The 20,294-nt window shown below is 47.0% G+C and overlaps 1 protein-coding gene across 1 annotated transcript in view; it reads right to left on the bottom strand.

The window, feature by feature from the left end:
* LOC126259594 (discoidin domain-containing receptor tyrosine kinase B-like) overlaps nucleotides 1–20,294 on the bottom strand; it is a 416,947-nt gene that overhangs the window by 66,224 nt on the left and 330,429 nt on the right. The window contains exon 11 of the mRNA XM_049956504.1: nucleotides 2,652–2,788. Coding sequence (XP_049812461.1) covers nucleotides 2,652–2,788 — 137 coding nt within the window. The remainder of the gene's footprint in view (nucleotides 1–2,651; nucleotides 2,789–20,294) is intronic.

The raw sequence follows: 20,294 nt of genomic DNA, 5'->3' as shown, positions 1-20,294 counted from the left end.
CATGAGAACGTGGATAAGAGAGTTGCATCATGTGACGGGTAGGTATGGCACACCCCAACTTTGAGGGGGGTCAAGGAAGACGCTGCGGAGATAACCGACAAAAGTTTGTCGGTAAGATGGTTTCCGGGTGAGGCTGCCATGCCCGCTCACAACTTTGTACAAGAAGTCGAGGACTGTATGCGGACCACTCTGAAAGAGGCATTGTAAAGCCTGTCCTCGAAACCAGATGAGTGTATGGTGCTTAGCAGGAGGGTAGTGAAATGTCTGGGGGAACAACAAGAAATCTGTGGTTACCGTCGTTGGGGGCACGGAGGTTTCCCCACGTTTCCTTGGATGAGGAGCCAAACCTTTCGTTTTGGGGGGCACGTAAGACGGTGCTCGTCGGTGTCTTCGAGCTGACAGTCGGGGCAGAGTGGGGAGGTGGCCAGTCCTATGCGATAAAGTCGACTATTAGTCGGGAATTTGCCATCGACTAAAACATACCAGAGTGCAGACCCAGACGACGGTAACAAGGATGCATGTACACACCCCCAAAACGTTCGCCAGCTAATGTGAGGCTGCTGTAGCACCATGGGGTCGCAAGAGTTGGACAGCATAAACAAATGATAATAGTCTTTTGTACGGGGAGGACGGGTGACTGGAAGATGCGCCCAAACGTGGTTGAGTTCTATGAAACAATTGGCGACATGGTACAATAATGGAGAAATAGGTGCCACATTGATCGGTGGATCGAAAGAAGCTGGTCGGAGGATATCGAAGGGACTGCGTGTTAAGGACGGAACCGGCCCCCGCCACTGCCGCAATATGGTATGGACAAAGAGTGCAGAAGAGCGTGCCCGCACGTTGACGAGTCCAAGGCCACCTTTTGCAGGACGCAGTGTTAGAGTGTTGTAGCGGACTTTGAAAAGTGCTCCTGCTGACACAAAATAGCCAAAGGCTGATTGGATGCAGCGGCCAAGGAGTAACCGCATTGGGAGGATCTGGGCGACGTGTACCATTTTAGGGGCGACATACATGTTGACATAGGACACACGTTGGAGTTGGTTTAAGTTACGGTGCACTTGACCACGATCATGGTGCCGAATCGACTGTTTAAAACCGTCGGTAAGAGAGGGCCACTGCCACGGTGTGTGGAGCTCGTAAATTCGATACCAAAGTAACGAAGGGTGGTACCGACTGGGAGTGGGGTCGGCACCATAACCGGGAGGCCGCGCCCAATGTGCGTCACAGTCGATTTTCAGACATTAAGAATGCTACCCGAAATACATCCATACTGGTGGATTCATTGGATGGCGTCATTGAGTTCCGTGGAGGAGCAGGTGAGAAAGAGGAGGTCGTCCGCATAAGCCCTGCAGTGAAAGGTGTAGTCACGTAAAGTGAGATCCTACAGTCTGAGGTAAGACCAGTGATGAGGGGCTCAAGTGCAATGGCATAAAGTAAAGTAGACATAAGGCATCCCTGACGCAAAGAGCGGCGTATAGGAATCGGTCCTGCAAGTCTCCCATTGACCTGTACCATCGAGACCGCGGGAAGTAGTAACCGGCGAATGGCATCGACAAAGAGTAATGGGAACCCGGTACGTGTCGCCACCATGAGGAGGAATGGAAAGCGATCAAAGGCACTCGTAAAATCGGTGGATACCAGTGCTGCACGAAGGCGACAAACAGCCGCCAGCGCGATAAGGTCGCGGCATTCTCCTAGAGCTCTTTGTAGGGTGGCCCCACAACCACTTGCAGTCTGCTCCGGTGAAAGGACCGTAGGTAAGACGGCGTGAATGCGCGTGCTAAGAGGCGTGCGTAGATTTTATAGTCTGCATTAATTAATGTAAGAAGGCGATATGCAGAGACATGGGACCCTCCCTTCAACTTAGGCAATGGTAGAACAATGCCAGTGACGAACTCAGGTGGAATTGGGAAGGACGGAGTAAAGAGTTCCTGAATCATTTCCGTCCAGCGAGGAGGCATTAACGTGGTGAACTCCGCGGGAAGACCATCTGGTCCTGGTGATTTGTTCTTGGCTCCCTTGTTGATCGCATCTACCACCTCTTCTGCTGTGATTGCAGTCATCATCGACGTTGACTCCGCTACTGTGAGGGTCCGATTAGGGGAAGGACGGAGATCATCAGGAAGTGGCGGTGCGACGAAACCCCATCCACAATCCATGCCGCATCCGACCATCATCGTCGACGTCGTCGTTTCGTCCCCAGCATCACGACCTCCAAAAGGTGTTCACCACACAACACAGGCGGCAGTGATTTCTGCCTTTGCTGAACATTATCACCAATTTTATGACGCAATAAATTATTTATTTACTAATTTGTCACATTATTTTTTGTCGTGATTCTGTAGTATCAGAAGAGCTTCTCAGTTTCTTGGATACAAATCAGATATGTACAAAATCATGCATATCGTTTTTTGATTCTGCTGACAAATGTGAGATCTGACACTTAGAATGTTTAACATTTCCATACTTCAATTGCATTTAGCAGTGTAAATACTGTACCCTTGTGGTTTTGGATAGGATATTTCATACAAGCAGTTATCTTAATTTACACCGTGTTTGTACTATGGCGTGTACAATGACTGGAGTAGGGTTTCCTCTCGTTAGTCAAAGTATCAGCTGAGTGCTGGGAGCAGGGTGCTGGTACTGACCTTCTTGCCCTTGGACGCAGTCTTGTTGTCCCTGGAGAGCAGGCTGCCCGTGTCCTTGAGACTGACCGCGGGGGAGGGCGACGGCGCCGCGGGGGGCCGCACCCCTGTGTCAGGCACGGCGTAGTCGTGGACCGGCTCTGCAACACCACGACCACTCGACTACAGCATCCACCGTCCAGTCAAAGAAAAATCAACAGCTGTGTGGGTTGGGATTATGAGTCCAATCAGAACAAAAGGCAACAAAGCTTAGCACGACTGCTTTGTATCAGATTACCACTCAGCAGTAGAACCTTTAACCTGCCAAATACCAGGATTTGTTTGTTTCACATAGTACCACTGGTGTTATGAAGACCCCAAGTAATTTACACAGAACGTACCGACATTGTTTTAATGAACTAACATAAAAATATATGTTACAGCAGTTCAGCGTTACAGTCGTCATTCTGTCTTCGTAACTGTTGCTTACAAGAAACAAAAAAATTAGTTGAGGTCATATTCACCCCAGTGGTACCCACTACAAGAAGCATGAATAAATTTTAATGTGTTGTAAATACAAAACCATCATTGGATACAATTGACCCAGATGGAAAAAGTCATATATTTTAAAAACCGTAGCTTTAATAAAAAGGAAGGAGAAATATCTCGAATGTACTTAGGGGGTCACATTGACACCAGTGGTACAAGGAAGGGTACAGCGACTGATGAGGCACGAAACCTTAACAATGGGTACAAAATACCTGGGAAATAATGTTCACACTGTTGATGTGTTTCATGTGACCGTCATTATTCTATTTTCATAAATTTTACACTCAAGAAACAAACAAACAATTTACAGTGGGGTCATACTGATCCCAGTGGTATTCGGTGAAAAAAAAATGTATATGTTGTGTCGATTCCCTAAGGTCTCGACACAATGAGTGGCTAGGTGCACGCGAAACTAACGCAGACGGGCGTAAATTCTGAAACAGGAGACTGGATGAAAACTATAAAGAAAAGAAGAGAGATTTTAATATACTTAACTTTAATGTAGTCTTGTTCTTGTTGAAATACATCTCTTGCATAGTAGTAAGCAATTAGCAATGATACACATGGCGCCTTGCTAGGTAGTAGCGATGGACTAGCTGAAGGCTATTTAATCTGTCTCTCGGCAAATGAGAGGAATACTTGGTAGGTCTAGTCGCAAGCTATGTCGTCCGTACAACTGGGGCGAGGTCAAGTCCGTGTCTTGTGACCTGCCCTGTGGTGGCGCTACGTTTGCGATTACACAGTGGCGACACGCGGGTCCGACATGTACTACAGGACCGCGGCCGATTTAAGTTACCACCTAGCAAGTGTGGTGTCTAGCGGTGACACCACAGTATAAATAAATTTTAATCTTTTGTAAAAACAAAAATGAACAAAACGCAATTAGGGACAATTCACTCACAGTGAGAAAGTCGCATATTTAGAAAATATTAGTTTCGAAAGCGAGTCTGATGTATTTCCAACGAGCTGAAGGGGTCACACTGACCACAGTAGTACTACGACGGTTAAAATGATTCATAAGCTCTTGAAAATTGTAAACAAAAATGGTTCAAATGGCTCTGAGCACTATGGGACTTAACTTCTGAGGTCATCAGTCCCCTATAACTTAGAACTAAGGACATCACACACATCCATGCTCGAGGCAGGATTCGAATCTGCCACCGTAGCGGTCGCGCGGTTCCAGACTGTAGCGCCTAGAACCGCTCGGCCACCCCGGCCGGCAACTGTAAACATACCTTAATATTGTTGCCAATTCTGCCGCAGAATCGACAGTAAACTTTCTCGAGTGCGTAGCTTTCGTGGTAGACGCTACATACGGTGTCGGAATGGTGACTTGCAACATCTCTGACTGCCCTTGTCCTTCATCGTCATTTTAATCATCATTGACACTCAAGTCGTCGAAGTAGCGTCAGCTAAAAAGACTTGCAATACGGAGGCCGAACCCAGAAAGGGATATCCTGGCCAATAAATGCCATACGATAATTTTATTTCTGACTGCCATATTTGACAAAAACTATTAACGATCTCTTTAGAAAAGAAATATATTTTACGTAAGTGTGACCAGTTTCAGTATCAGGAAGATAATTTGAAGATGAAATTTCCGCATTTGTGCGTCATGTCGTGAGATCATATCGTGTCACGAGAGCAACAGTCCGCAGTCGCGCTTTGGTTACGCGTGCATTCGAGAAAAATCATTGGCGGCAGTTTTGGAGCGAACGAACGTAAATTGCAAGCATTGTGTTAACCATCGCACCCGGAACAAACTACCTGAACAGCGATTTCTGCGTGATTGTGATGTTAGTAATCGTACCAAATGATAGCACGGCAATAGATTTCATTGTACTCCGAACAGATCACGTGGCGGGAGTGTCATATACCGATTACAAGTGTTGTTGGATCAGATCACTTGTAAACAGTGCTGCCCATAATACTGTGTCGTACTGGTAGAATATACTTGCATCTGTATGTTATCTTTGCGTTCCTAGAATGAAATTTTCACTCTACAGCGGAGTGTGCGCTGATATGAAACTTCCTGGCAGATTAAAACTGTGTGCCGGACCGAGACTCGAACTCGGGACCTTTGCCTTTCGCGGGCAAGTGCTCTACCAACTGAGCTACCCAACCACGACTCACGGCCCGTCCTCACAGCTTTACTTCTACCAGTACCACGTCTCCTACCTTACAAACTTTACAGGAGCTCTCCTGCGAACCTTGCAGAACTAGCTAGGAGAGCTTCTGTAAAGTTTGGAAGGTAGGAGACGAGGTACTGGCAGAAGTAAAGCTGTGAGGACGGGGCGTGAGTCGTGCTTGGGTAGCTCAGTTGGTAGAGCACTTGCCCGCGAAATGCAAAGGTCCCGGGTTCGAGTCTCGGTCCGGCACACAGTTTTAATCTGCCAGGAAGTTTGTTTGCGGTCCTTTTTGTGTGAATGCTCCTCTAACCCGCAACTAATTAACGAACATTATAGGATTAAACTTAAGCTGACGCTGGCAGTCTCAAAATAATTAGTGCAGAACGGAAGCATGTACGTAACATTTAGGGATACGGTCATAAAATATCCGATACACACGCCTGTGTATTTTGTAACACTGTGAGCAGAAATCGTTTGTTTGACTAGAGGTCTTAAATCCATGGGTCGCAGGTAAAATTTTGTTTGACCTTCTCTGAACGTATGGCTTAAGGGTCCTGCACAAGCACCAATATACTGGCCGTGCGACCGACCGATTTCATGGCAGCCTACAAGCCTACAAATATCCCGATCGAGTATACTAAGATAACACAGCGTTGCCCTGCTGTTGTAATTTGTTTATCTTACGATAATGAAGGTTGCGTTCTACGAGGTCCCGATTGGTACTACACAAAAACAAAACCTGGGGTTTGTCTTCACTCTTTTAGAGGTACCAAGGATAAAAATAAGCGAGAGAGTGGCCAATGTAAAGATAGAAATTTATCCAGGCTCCGTTACTTAAGGAGCTGGGTGTCTGTGATTTTCCTAATTATATATGAAAGGATGAAACATGTTTTTTAGAAGTGCTGAACATCACCAAGCCATTGTCATCGAAAACCGATACAGTCATGACAGAGGCTATAAGCTGCAAGGATAACCTATTAGCTACTCAACGGCTCAAATGGCTCTGAGCACTATGGGACTTGACTGCTAAGGTCATGAGTCCCCTAGAACTTAGAACTACTTAAACCTAACTAACCTAAGGACATCACACACATCCATGCCCGAGGCAGGATTTGAACCTGCGACCGTAGCAGCAGCGCTGTTCCGGACAGAAGCGCCTAGAACCGCTCGCCCACAGCGGCCGTCTCCCATTAGCTACATTTTGGTTTCCAGCCACTGGCAAACTTTACGAAGATTTCGAATGCAGTTAAGTTGTATCCCCATAATTACTGTCTAAAATGATTCCTAAAATCTGCAACGTGTTTTGTAGATGCCTAAGGACATACACCATGTTAAAGGACAGTAAATAATGCTAAAGATGTTCGTGTAAACTTCGTTGGTTTATTTATGTATGTTGCACAAAATATACCTCTGTAAATTTAAAAACGCTGATCTCAAATGGCAGGAACGGAGACGACATATGTTGGTGGGGCACATCATTTAGTAAATACAACAAAAGATAATACAATGACGAACCGTTTAGCAACTGTTAGAACTGTCAAAAAATCCTACACATTCTTCATATCGGAAGGGGCTGGATTTTTTAACACTTTTAACCCACTGACTAATTCGGTTTTTAGGTTTTACTTCCCATAAGTATCGATAATGACATAAGTTTAATCTGTCTATATTTTAGTTTTTTGATCTCATTTCGTTAAGTGTCGGAAATAAAACTAAACACCGAGATACAGAATGTCGACGGACTGCCGCGCAGGATTAGCCGAGAGGTCATGGACTGTGCGGCTGGTCCCCGCGGAGGTTCCAGTCCTCCCTCGGGTATGGGTGTGTGTGTTTGTCCTTAGGATAATTTAGATTAAGTAGTGTGTAAGCTTAGGGACTGATGACCTTAGCAGTTAAGTCCCATAATATTTCACAAACATTTGGACTTTTTTTTTTTTGTCGACGTACTTTTATTCATAAAACACATATCTTTCACTCTCTCTAATCGCCACATGAAACTATTATGGATTCTTTAAAAAAAGTTCTACGTTTCTTCTTGCATCTAATGCTTTACTCCTCGCACGATGTGTTGTCACAGAAGCTCTGTCAAAGTTTCGTCCGCCTCGCACACTGTCAGGTATATCACAACAGCACGGTTTCCCACTCGCAGTGACAAATGACGAGCATTTTTCGGTCGGTTGGCACTAGCGCTAACAAGGCAGAGTTTGTTGCGTGAAGGTGCGGAGGTTCAGCAGTCGGGTGGTCGTACCCGAACGACAGCCCCAGAAGAAAAGTCAGTCGGTCGGTCGTTTGGGTAAAGTACCTACACACGTCCGAGTTATCGGTCGGTCGAACGGTCGGTTGGTGCGGCTGTAGGTCGCTGTAAGGTGCAGAGAGGCAGCTTGCGCTGCAGGTTGCTAGCCCACCACGGGCACGATGACCCGTTCCCGGACGTCTCTGTTCGGCGGCTCTACTCGGTCTGGTGAAGCTCGTGAAAATATCCTAACCAAGGCTGTAGGACACACTAAGGCTGCAAGAGCTATTTTGTCCTAGCATAAGTAGTGTACTTTTACACTTCCAGACAGTAACGCGCCGCATTTTTTTTTTTCTCAGCCAAAAACAATGTTACGAATGCGAAACGTTACCTGTGTATTATCTGAATTCTCCTGAGCGAGCGAGCCACGTTTTCGTCACTTCCGACTGATAGCGTAGTTGCGGAACAATTTCAAAATGGCGTCTGTAAGTGATGTACGTTAAAAGCAACGTCCCGTCATTGAAATTCTCACTGCAGAGAAAGAAACTGTGGGGAACATTGACAAACGCTTGTGCAGAGTCTATGGAGCATCTGCTGTCGACGAAGTACGGTTCGCCGCTGGGTACGAAGGTTGAGGGCATCAGAGTGCGTTTCGGCGGAGCTCCACGATTTGCAGCGGTCGGGGAGACCATCCACGGCTGTCACACGTGACAGCTCTGACCTAGCCCCCCGGACTTCCACTTAAACCATTAAAGGACGCCATTCGTGAAAAACATTTTGAGGACGCTGAGGAGGTGAAGCACGTGAAGCACTGGCTCCGCCACAAGGATACGGACTGGTACCGACAGGGCATACACGCCCTTGCTTGGCGCTGGAGGAAGGCCATAGAACGGGATGCAGATTACGTGGAAAAATAGGGTGTTTAGATAAAACATCATTCTTTCGTTTATGCAGTTCTCATTATGTTCGATAAAGAATTGTTTCAATAAAGAATTTTTGAAGAAAAAAATGCCTATAATTTTTTGGGGGGCAATTCTCGTATTTAACGAAATTTAATCATAAATTACATTAAATATAAACATAGCTACCATAAAATAACTCAACTTGTAAGTAGGCTGTTTATGTTTTCTTATTGGCAGCACTGGGTGTGCTGTGTGCAGTCTGTGGCTAGTTTGCATTGTTGTCTGCCATTGTAGTGTTGGGCAGCTGGATGTGAACAGCGCGTAGCGTTGCGCAGTTGGAGGTGAGCCGCCAGCAGTGGTGGATGTGGGGAGAGAGATGGCGGAGTTTTGAAATTTGTAATACTGGATATCATGAAGTGCTATATATATATATATACACTCCTGGAAATGGAAAAAAGAACACATTGACACCGGTGTGTCAGACCCACCATACTTGCTCCGGACACTGCGAGAGGGCTGTACAAGCAATGATCACACGCACGGCACAGCGGACGGACACACCAGGAACCGCGGTGTTGGCCGTCGAATGGCGCTAGCTGCGCAGCATTTGTGCACCGCCGCCGTCAGTGACAGCCAGTTTGCCGTGGCATACGGAGCTCCATCGCAGTCTTTAACACTGGTAGCATGCCGCGACAGCGTGGACGTGAACCGTATGTGCAGTTGACGGACTTTGAGCGAGGGCGTATAGTGGGCATGCGGGAGGCCGGATGGACGTACCGCCGAATTGCTCAACACGTGGGGCGTGAGGTCTCCACAGTACATCGATGTTGTCGCCAGTGGTCGGCGGAAGGTGCACGTGCCCGTCGACCTGGGACCGGACCGCAGCGACGCACGGATGCACGCCAAGACCGTAGGATCCTACGCAGTGCCGTAGGGGACCGCACCGCCACTTCCCAGCAAATTAGGGACACTGTTGCTCCTGGGGTATCGGCGAGGACCATTCGCAACCGTCTCCATGAAGCTGGGCTACGGTCCCGCACACCGTTAGGCCGTCTTCCGCTCACGCCCCAACATCGTGCAGCCCGCCTCCAGTGGTGTCGCGACAGGCGTGAATGGAGGGACGAATGGAGACGTGTCGTCTTCAGCGATGAGAGTCGCTTCTGCCTTGGTGCCAATGATGGTCGTATGCGTGTTTGGCGCCGTGCAGGTGAGCGCCACAATCAGGACTGCATACGACCGAGGCACACAGGGCCAACACCCGGCATCATGGTGTGGGGAGCGATCTCCTACACTGGCCGTACACCACTGGTGATCGTCGAGGGGACACTGAATAGTGCACGGTACATCCAAACCGTCATCGAACCCATCGTTCTACCATTCCTAGACCGGCAAGGGAACTTGCTGTTCCAACAGGACAATGCACGTCCGCATGTATCCCGTGCCACCCAACGTGCTCTAGAAGGTGTAAGTCAACTACCCTGGCCAGCAAGATCTCCGGATCTGTCTCCCATTGAGCATGTTTGGGACTGGATGAAGCGTCGTCTCACGCGGTCTGCACGTCCAGCACGAACGCTGGTCCAACTGAGGCGCCAGGTGGAAATGGCATAGCAAGCCGTTCCACAGGACTACATCCAGCATCTCTACGATCGTCTCCATGGGAGAATAGCAGCCTGCATTGCTGCGAAAGGTGGATATACACTGTACTAGTGCCGACATTGTGCATGCTCTGTTGCCTGTGTCTATGTGCCTGTGGTTCTGTCAGTGTGATCATGTGATGTATCTGACCCCAGGAATGTGTCAATAAAGTTTCCCCTTCCTGGGACAATGAATTCACGGTGTTCTTATTTCAATTTCCAGGAGTGTATATAATGACTTTTGATGACTATTAAGGTAAATACATTGTTTGTTCTCCATCAAAATCTTTCATTTGCTAACTATGCCTATCAGTAGTTAGTGCCTTCAGTAGTTTGAATCTTTTATTTAGCTGGCAGTAGTGGCGCTTGCTGTATTGCAGTAGTTCGAGTAACCAAGATTTTTGTGAAACGCATAGGTTAATGTTAGTCAGGGCCATTTCTTTGTAGGGATTTTTGAAAGTCAGATTGCGTTGCGCTAAAAATATTGTGTGTCAGTTTAAGCATAGTCATGTATAATTGTTCAAAGGGGACGTTTTATAAACTGGGTAACAGTCTCTAAAAGCAAGAGGCAGCAGGCTTTGGTTTCTTATAATCTCTCTGCATCAGATTCAGTCTAAAATAATATTTATTCGTTCTGTACTTAAATGAAAGTAAATAACGCAATTTTCCCGTAACCAGTATTAGTGAGAACCTTATCAAGTAGTTCGGTGGAAGCAGAAAGCCATTTACATTTTGACTCATTCCGTTTTTCGGACGTAACAAGTCCTGGGAGATTGAATTTACGATCTGTCGATGCATTAGCACAAGGAATGACTAAAAGCATCTGTGGCATTATAACAAAGCTTTGAAAAGCAATGCTGCTGTAATTACCTCCAGGAAAACAACATATTTGGCTCATCGCTGTGTGGCTTGCCTGACGTTAGGTACACTCTCATCTCGTCTTCAGAACACATCCTGAAGTTCTCGGTTGTGTGTTTCTCAGAAGTCTAGTGTCCAAATCTCCTCTTCGTGGACAACTTGTTTTTATTCTCCGACGTGGTTTCACTTTGTACATCTAAAAATTTTGCACAAGTGCGAGTAGGGCTCGGGCTCTCAGGCTTCCGTACAAACTAATAATTGGAAAGATAGTAATGATAATTTAGTGTGGCCCAATGTCCTAGTGCAAGTCTTTCTATTGGACGCCACTTCGGCGACTTGCGTACCCCTGACCTCCCCCAGTTATCCAACGGGGGAAAGAGTACTTTCAGTCTAACGTGCACTCCCAGTCACATGTAACTTCTGGCGGCTCTGCCCATCGTTGACAGGTGAACGCTATGTTAAAATGAAGATTGCAAAATCCGTGGCCAGACCGTGACTCGACACTGCGACTTCTCGGTTTCCAGGCACGCGCTTTGCCGCTACAACGGTAGAGAGTCCGACATGTTTATAGATCATCTATAGGTTTTCATGAGAGAGTTTCAGAGAATCGAAACAAGTAAGATATATGGCCATACCTTTTCGCTACATTGAAATATAAGCTTAATTTCTACTTGATATGTACCTCTGTCCATTCTTCAGAAAAGCAGACAGACAGCAGAACAAACGGAAAAAATAATTGTTATCTGAAATAATTACACTCAACGATTTTAGGAATCGTTGTTTTACTTGTTATGAAACCTTGAATCTTGCCAAATTTTATGATTCTAGGTTAACTGGAAGTATCCTATTAGGCTCTGATGAATGATTTTGGAAATATCGAAGTATGTGAATAAGTAGCGGTATTTTTTGATTGTATTCACTTAGAGTGTTTAAATTTGTCACACCGCCAGTGGGCCATAGACCTCAGTATGTGACACGTATTCCAAATTGGTATCTCTAACTGTTCTGGAGAAAAAGGAGTCGTAACAGTCGGTGAGACAGACAGACAACAAAGTGATCATATAATGGTTCCATTTTTTAGATTGAGTACGGAACACTAAAGAGCACCAGGTAGACATATTTATAAGAAGTCAATGTCAAGTAACAGTAAAGTTAGGTGAATTAAGGTCAGTCCTTCACTTATTTACAAGATGTGTTTAACTGATTGTGTTACATAGCTTAGTGGATGATCTGATAACGAACTTGGCTTGAAACTATCATTAAGTAGTCAACAAAAGTAATATTCCAACTTGGGCGGTTCTCTGCAATTTATTCCATTATCTGGAAAAATTGCAAAACATGAGATGTTATTCTCATCTGACATGGGAAATTAAACCATAAAATTTTATCCAACAATCTTTTGTTGTTGACGACTACGTTTTTCCTTCCACTATTTAAAAGTTCGCAGGTCGACATATTAACAGAAATTCAATAGCCCTCTATTATTTAATTTGAAACAGAAGAGCATTCTTAAAGTTTATACAGTACCACTCAGTGAGTGCAGTAGCTCTTGCTAGATTACTTTCAAATCAAAGCACACCAAGTTAAACAATACCAATTACACTGCTGTCAAACATTAAAGCAACAAACGGAAATTTTGGAAGGTTGCGTTTATTTTGCCTACAACAGTGTAAACAGGTGATGGTAAAGTAGAAACAATGTAAAGAAGACAGAACGTAAACAAATGCAACATGGATAACGTTAGACAAAAATGTTCTTAGTTTTTTCCACCTTGACGGATTTGTACACACATTTCGACAACTGGCTAGTGTGCTCAGTATATGGCGTTACCACGTCTGGGTGAAATAAAGGTCTCACATGACGGAGCATGTTGCGAGTGACGTCATCAGTCTCATGTTGAGGCAATAACGCCCATTCTTGCTAAAGAGCTGCTCGCAAGTCTTGGAAAGTGGTTGATTGATGCTGATGTGATGCAAACCGCCTCCCTAGCGCATCCTAGACATATTCTATGGGATTCAAATCAGGAGAGCGAGCAGGTCCCGCATGCATGGAGTATCTTCCGCTTCCAAGAAAACATCAACCACAAGTGTTGTATGATGAGCGTTAGCGTGCATCAATACGAAGTCTGAGGCCACAGCATTTCGCAATAACTGCGTATGAGGTCCCAAGACCTCATCACGATACTTGACGGCAGTTAAGCCTTGCCGATTCACCCAAACAATTTCATGAAGAAGTGTTAGATTTGTCAACGTAATCATTGCCCACACCATTAAGGATCCTCCTCGATATCGGTCTCTTTCCACACTGTCTGGATTCCGAAGTCGTGTTACACGTCCCCGCCAGATGCGAATGTGTCGAGAATCACTGTCCAGACCACACAGGGACGCATCTGCGAAAAGAACATTGGTCACCGTCCACGTGGCATTTTTACGACTCCACTCTAGACAATTCAGGCTACTCTGTCGGAGCCTTCTGTACCCCCCTCGTCTCGATACAACATGTCCAGCCGATGCTGGCATGTCGGATGCCAGTTGCCGTGCAGTACTAAGGAGGAACCCTCGTGCCCTTACGGCCAAATAACGGTCTTCTCTTTTTGATATCACACGTGCTTGGCCCTGTCCTGATTTTCGGGATACTGTTTCGGTCTCTACAAATTGTCTCATCCCAGAAACGAAAGAACGATTCACATTAAGTCTTCGGCTCATATCGGTTTGCGACTGTCCTGCTTCCATTCTCCTTTTGGCCCCCTACCGCAGAGAGTCTGCTAGGCGACTTCTTTGTGCCGCACTGGACCGTCTGTGATTGTGTACACAATGGACTCGCAGTCTGGAGACGACAGTTCCAAATCCGTCTCTGGCAGTCCAGATTTAGGATTTCCGTCATTACCTAAATCTCTGAAGGCAAATGGCGGGATGGTTCCTTTCAAAGGCCATGGCCGATTTCCTTCCCCATCCTCGGCACAATTCGAGTTTGTGCTCCATCTCTAATGACCTCGATGTGGGCAGGAAGTTAAACCCAGTCATTCTTTTTTTATCCCAAGGATGACACAAAAAGTACGTTAGCGCAGGCAAAGAGGGCTTTACCGGGAAAAAGAATTCTGGTCATATGAAACATCGGCTCCAAACCTGAGACAAAAACGACTGAGAATGTACGTTTCGACGACAGAATTCTACAGGAAAACTGGAAAAGAAGAGAACTGAAGTGATTGGGATGCGTTATTAGAGAAGGATACTGAAAATCATGTGGTCTGATAAGAGATGAGGAGGTTCTCCGCAGAATCGGCGAAGAGGGGCACATATGGAAAACACTGACAACAAGAAGGGATGGGATGATATCAGATGTGTTAATACATAAGGGAATAACTTCCACTGTACAAGAGGGAGCTGTACAGGGTAAGGCGGAGACTGAAATACGTCCAACGAATAAGTGAGGGCTATGGTACCACATCTCGATACCGCTCCACGGAAGTCATAGCAACGGAATTGTGAGTTTCTGTGAGACGCCGACAGCGATAGTGCGGGATCTGGCGGAACCAATGGAGCACACCCAATGAGCCACGCATCTAGGGATATGACACCATAAGAGCCATCCGGCGCCGTGATATAGGAGGACCAGCTGCAGTGATTCAATCTCCTCGCACTCGCAGCCGCTCTCCCACGTGGTGCCACGCAGCTGCCACCCAGTCGTGCCACCGACAGCAACGTCCGTGCTTTACTACGGACAGACTCTTCCTAGTTCACATTGCGATAGCTCGGCTCTGTTTCTTATTGCAACACGTGTAAAGAGTCCTCGTACATTTGGAGACATACAGGGTGTTTCAAAAATGACCGGTATATTTGAAACGGCATTAAAAACTAAACGAGCAGCGATAGAAATACACCGTTTGTTGCAATATGCTTGGGACAACAGTACATTTTCAGGCGGACAAACTTTCGAAATTACAGTAGTTACAATTTTCAACAACAGATGGCGCTGCAAGTGATGTGAAAGATATAGAAGACAACGCAGTCTGTGGGTGCGCCATTCTGTACGTCGTCTTTCTGCTGTAAGCGTGTGCTGTTCACAACGTGCAAGTGTGCTGTAGACAACATGGTTTATTCCTTAGAACAGAGGATTTTTCTGGTGTTGGAATTCCACCGCCTAGAACACAGTGTTGTTGCAACAAGACGAAGTTTTCAACGGAGGTTTAATGTAACCAAAGGACCGAAAAGCGATACAATAAAGGATCTGTTTGAAAAATTTCAACGGACTGGGAATGTGACGGATGAACGTGCTGGAAAGGTAGGGCGACCGCGTACGGCAACCACAGAGGGCAACGCGCAGCTAGTGCAGCAGGTGATCCAACATCGGCCTCGGGTTTCCGTTCGCCGTGTTGCAGCTGCGGTCCAAATGACGCCAATGTCCACGTATCGTCTCATGCGCCAGAGTTTACACCTCTATCCATACAAAATTCAAACGCGGCAACCCCTCAGCGCCGCTACCATTGCTGCACGAGAGACATTCGCTAACGATATAGTGCACAGGATTGATGACGGCGATATGCATGTGGGCAGCATTTGGTTTACTGACGAAGCTTATTTTTACCTGGACGGCTTCGTCAATAAACAGAACTGGCGCATATGGGGAACCGAAAAGCCCCATGTTCCAGTCCCATCGTCCCTGCATCCTCAAAAAGTACTGGTCTGGGCCGCCATTTCTTCCAAAGGAATCATTGGCCCATTTTTCAGATCCGAAACGATTACTGCATCACGCTATCTGGACATTCTTCGTGAATTTGTGGCGGTACAAACTGCCTTAGACGACACTGCGAACACCTCGTGGTTTATGCAAGATGGTGCCCGGCCACATCGCACGGCCGACATCTTTAATTTCCTGAATGAATATTTCGATGATCGTATGATTGCTTTGGGCTATCCGAAACATACAGGAGGCGGCGTGGATTGGCCTCCCTATTCGCCAGACATGAACCCCTGTGACTTCTTTCTGCGGGGACACTTGAAAGACCAGGTGTACCGCCAGAATCCAGAAACAATTGAACAGCTGAAGCAGTACATCTCATCTGCATGTGAAGCCATTCCGCCAGACACGTTGTCAAAGGTTTCGGGTAATTTCATTCAGAGACTACGCCATGTTATTGCTACGCATGGTGGATATGTGGAAAATATCGTACTATAGAGTTTCCCAGACCGCAGCGCCATCTGTTGTTGAAAATTGTAACTACTGTAATTTCGAAAGTTTGTCTGCCTGAAAATGTACTGTTGTCCCAAGCATATTGCAACAAACGGTGTATTTCTATCGCTGCTCGTTTAGTTTTTATTGCCGTTTCAAATATACCGGTCATTTTTGAAACACCCTGTACAAGTCAAGTAAGTCTTCTGTTTGCTGTGATACACTCATGCTCATAAATTAAGAGTAGTGATGATACATCGTGAAACATCGCTCTGGTGGGCGGTTTGTGGGTTTAAATCAGCTCGGGGTATGACCATGCGGTGCACTTGACGTGCGCTCGTCGCACGGAAGCGCTGGCACCAGTCAACATACGCGGAGATGTGTTGGTGCATTTCAGAGTACGGTGCAGCGAGTAAGTGTGCAGACGTTTTCAGACGTGCTAATGGTGACTGTGTGTTGAAAATGGCTCAAAGAACACATACTGATGACGTTATGATGGGTAGAATACTAGGCCGACTGGAGGCTGGTCAAACACAGCAGGTCGAAGCACGGGCCCTCCGTGTGCCACAAAGTGTGACCTCAAGATTATGGCAACGATTCCAGCAGATAGGCAACATGTCCAGGCGCTACAGTACGAGACTTCCACAGTGTACAACACAACAAGAAGACCGATACTCAGCATCAGTGCCCGCAGACTGCCATGGAGTACTTCAAGTAGCCTTGCTCGGGACCTCACCGCAGTCACTGGAATAGTTGTCTCCAGAGACATAGACTACAGACGACTGAACGGACACGGTTTATTCGCCCAGAGACCTGCAACGTGCATTTCACTCACCCTGGGCCATAGGAGAGCCCGTAAAGCTTGGTGTCAAGAACACAGTACATGGTCATTGGAACAGTGGTCCTAGGTTATGTTCACGGACGAGTCCAGGTATAGTCTGAACAGTGATTCTACCCGGGTTTTCATTTGGCGTGGATCAGGAACCAGATACCAACCCCTTAATGTCCTTCAAACGGACATGTATGAAGGTCGTGGTTTTATGGTGTCGGGTGGGATTATGATTGATACACGTACACCCCTGCATGTCTTTGACAGAGGAACTGTAACAGGTCAGGTGTATCGGGACGTCATTTTGCACCAGTATGTCCGCCTTTTCAGGGGTGCAGTGGGTCCCACCTTCCTCCTGATGGATGATAACGCACGGCCCCACCAATCTACCATGGTGGAGGAATACCTTGAAACAAAATGTATCAGGCGAATGGAGTGGCCTGCCTGTTTTCCAGACGTAAAACCCATCGAGCACGTCTGGGATGTTCTCGGTCGACGTATCGCTGCACGTCTTGAAACCCCTACGACACTTCCGGAGCACTTCTGGTGCAAGAATGGGAGGCTACACCCCTGCAGCTACTCGACCACCTGATCCAGAGTATGCCAACCCGTTGTGCGGCCTGTGTACGTGTGCATTGTGATGACATCCCATATTAATGTCGGGGTACATGCGCAGGAAACAGTGGCGTTTTGTAGCACATGTGCTTCTGGACGGTTTTCTCAACATATCACCAATACCGTGGACTTACAGATGTGTGTCGTGTGTATTCCCCATGTGCCTATTAGCGCGAGTTTTGTGTAGTGCCACGTTGTGTGGCATCACATTCTGCAATTATCCTTAATTTATGAGCATGAGTGTACTTGTTCACTAATCATTTCTGATCCTGACTACCTTTCCTACGACGACAGTTGCCGCAACACTCTGTGGCTCACCTCTCCTTACCACTGTGTCCGAAGTCGTACACAACACTGGGTACTCATGCCGCTCTAATATGAAGGCCTTTGCACAAGAGAGAAATTCGTGACAGGCTTCATCGAACCAGTCAGAAGACCAATGACTTGCAAAATATTACCCCTATTACAATGATACTCCACAAGATATCGAAAACTGTGAATTCCTTAGATCTAAAATTCACAAATGGCAAATTGACCAAGAGGAAAAACCAGAATACAAGGCTTGAACAACATGGTCTGAGGAGAGAAAATAGGTTAACAGAATCAGGATGACAGACATATTTCTTATTTCTTTTTTTTTTTTTTTTTGTCTTTTTTTTTTTTTTTTAGGGCGCACAGCTTCAATGGTCATTAGCGCCCAGACTACGTTAGGAATGCATCGCGAGGCACAAGTTTAAAACAGCAACTAAAAGGGAAAACACGATAAAAGACAGATTGACAGGCATAGGATTAAAAAAACAGCATAATCAAATGTCCTTAGACAGGTTGGTCAAGTTGATAAAACGAAGAACGCGAGCAGCTGCTCCTGGGTCATCCGCTAAAATGGCATCCAGAGTACATGGCAGGCCAAGATCAAGACGCAGTGTATTAAAATCCGGACAGGACGTTAAAATGTGGCGGACCGTCAGCAATTGCCCACATGGGCAGAACGGCGCCGTCGCAGCCGTAAGCAGATGGCGATGGCTGAACCGGCAGTGTCCAATTCGTAACCGGGCCAAAACTACCTCCTCCCGCCGAGAAGGGCGTGAGAGGGCCAACAAGGCGCGGGAAGAGGTTTCAAGGCCCGAAGCTTGCTGTCCGTAAGTGCAGCCCAATCGGCATGCCACAGCGATAAAATGCGCCGACAAATGACCCTGCTACAATCTGATGAAGGGACACAACAAGAAGCTGTCCGAGGCTGGAGGACCGCAGCCTTGGCCGCGGCATCTGCAGCTTCGTTTCCAGGGATACCGACATGGCCAGGAACCCACATAAAGCTAACCGGAGAACCGTCGTCCACCAGCTGCTGAAGAGAGCGTTGGATCCGGTGAACGAAAGGGTGAACCGGATACGGGTCACTGAGGCTCTGGATGGCGCTCAGGGAATCGGAGCAGATGACATAAGCAGAATGTCGTTGGCGGCAGATGTAAAGAACAGCCTGGTAGAGGGCAAAGAGCTCAGCTGTGAAGACCAACAATGGCCATGGAGCCGGTATTTGAAACTTTGTGCCCCGACAATAAAAGAATACCCCACCCCGTCATTGGTCTTAGAGCCATCTGTATAAATGAAGGTCATATTAATGAACTTCGAACGAATTTTGACAAAACGGGAGTGGTATACTGAACCGCGGGTAACTTCCTTTGGGAGCGAGCTGCATGGTCACCCTGACAGTTCACACAACGAGGAGACGGAGGTGGACAGTCACCCTCATGGGCATCCCTGCCACAAGTGACACATTTAGCCGCATTGGAACAAGACTGGCGAGTGTGATTAAAACGGGTCGGTACAAGGTCATTGTTGACCTTTTTCATGACCCTATGGACAGCCGTCACGCCCTGCTCAGCGAGGAAAGACTGAATCTCCTCGTCAGTCAATCCGTCGAGTGATCTAGTATATACCACACCACGAGACGAATTCAAAGTGCGGTGAGCCTCCACCCGGACAGGGAACGTGTACAGGAGTGTGGCCCGAAGCAGTTTTTGTGCCTGAAAGGAGCTCTCAGTTTCTAGTAACAAGGTACCATTACGCAACCTGGTACACTACTTGACAGATCCGGCTATGGCATCTACGCCCTTCTGGATAACGAAGGGTTGACAGAGGAAAAATCCTTTCCGTCCTCAGATCGAAAAACTACGAGGAACTGTGGGGCAGGCGGTAGCACTTTTGTCACTGGTGGCTGGTCAAGTTTCTGTTTGTGGGCAGAAGTCGAGAGAGAAGAAGAAGAGAAATCCATTGCGGAGGAATCCCCCATGATTGCCAGCGTCTCCGATGGCGCGCTCCTTCCTTGTGGGGACCATCTCAGAGGGCACTCCCGCCTTAGGTGAACGTTTACACCTCAGGTCACACCTCCAGAGAAACAGACGGAGGGACCAATCGGCATGGTCTGAAGGTATCAGCTCAGGCAGTCACCCCTCCCTGGGCCTGGCCTTTACCAGGGGGTACGTGCGTGCCTTACTTGTCTACCCAGGGCGAGGAATTACGCGTTACCCCGTCACCGGCTGCGCGTGCGAACGCGTGGGTCGGCCTTCAGGCGTGCAAAAAAAATGGTTCAAATGGCTCTGAGCACTATGGGACTCAACTGCTGTGGTCATAAGTCCCCTAGAACTTAGAATTACTTAAACCTAACTAACCTAAGGACAGCACACAACACCCAGCCATCACGAGGCAGAGAAAATCCCTGACCCCGCCGGGAATCGAACCCGGGAACCCG

This window comes from Schistocerca nitens, chromosome 5 (assembly GCF_023898315.1).
Source record: "Schistocerca nitens isolate TAMUIC-IGC-003100 chromosome 5, iqSchNite1.1, whole genome shotgun sequence".
Classification (NCBI taxonomy): domain Eukaryota; kingdom Metazoa; phylum Arthropoda; class Insecta; order Orthoptera; family Acrididae; genus Schistocerca; species Schistocerca nitens.
Note: the sequence above shows the minus strand (reverse complement) of the source record. Positions and strands in the feature narration are given on the sequence as shown.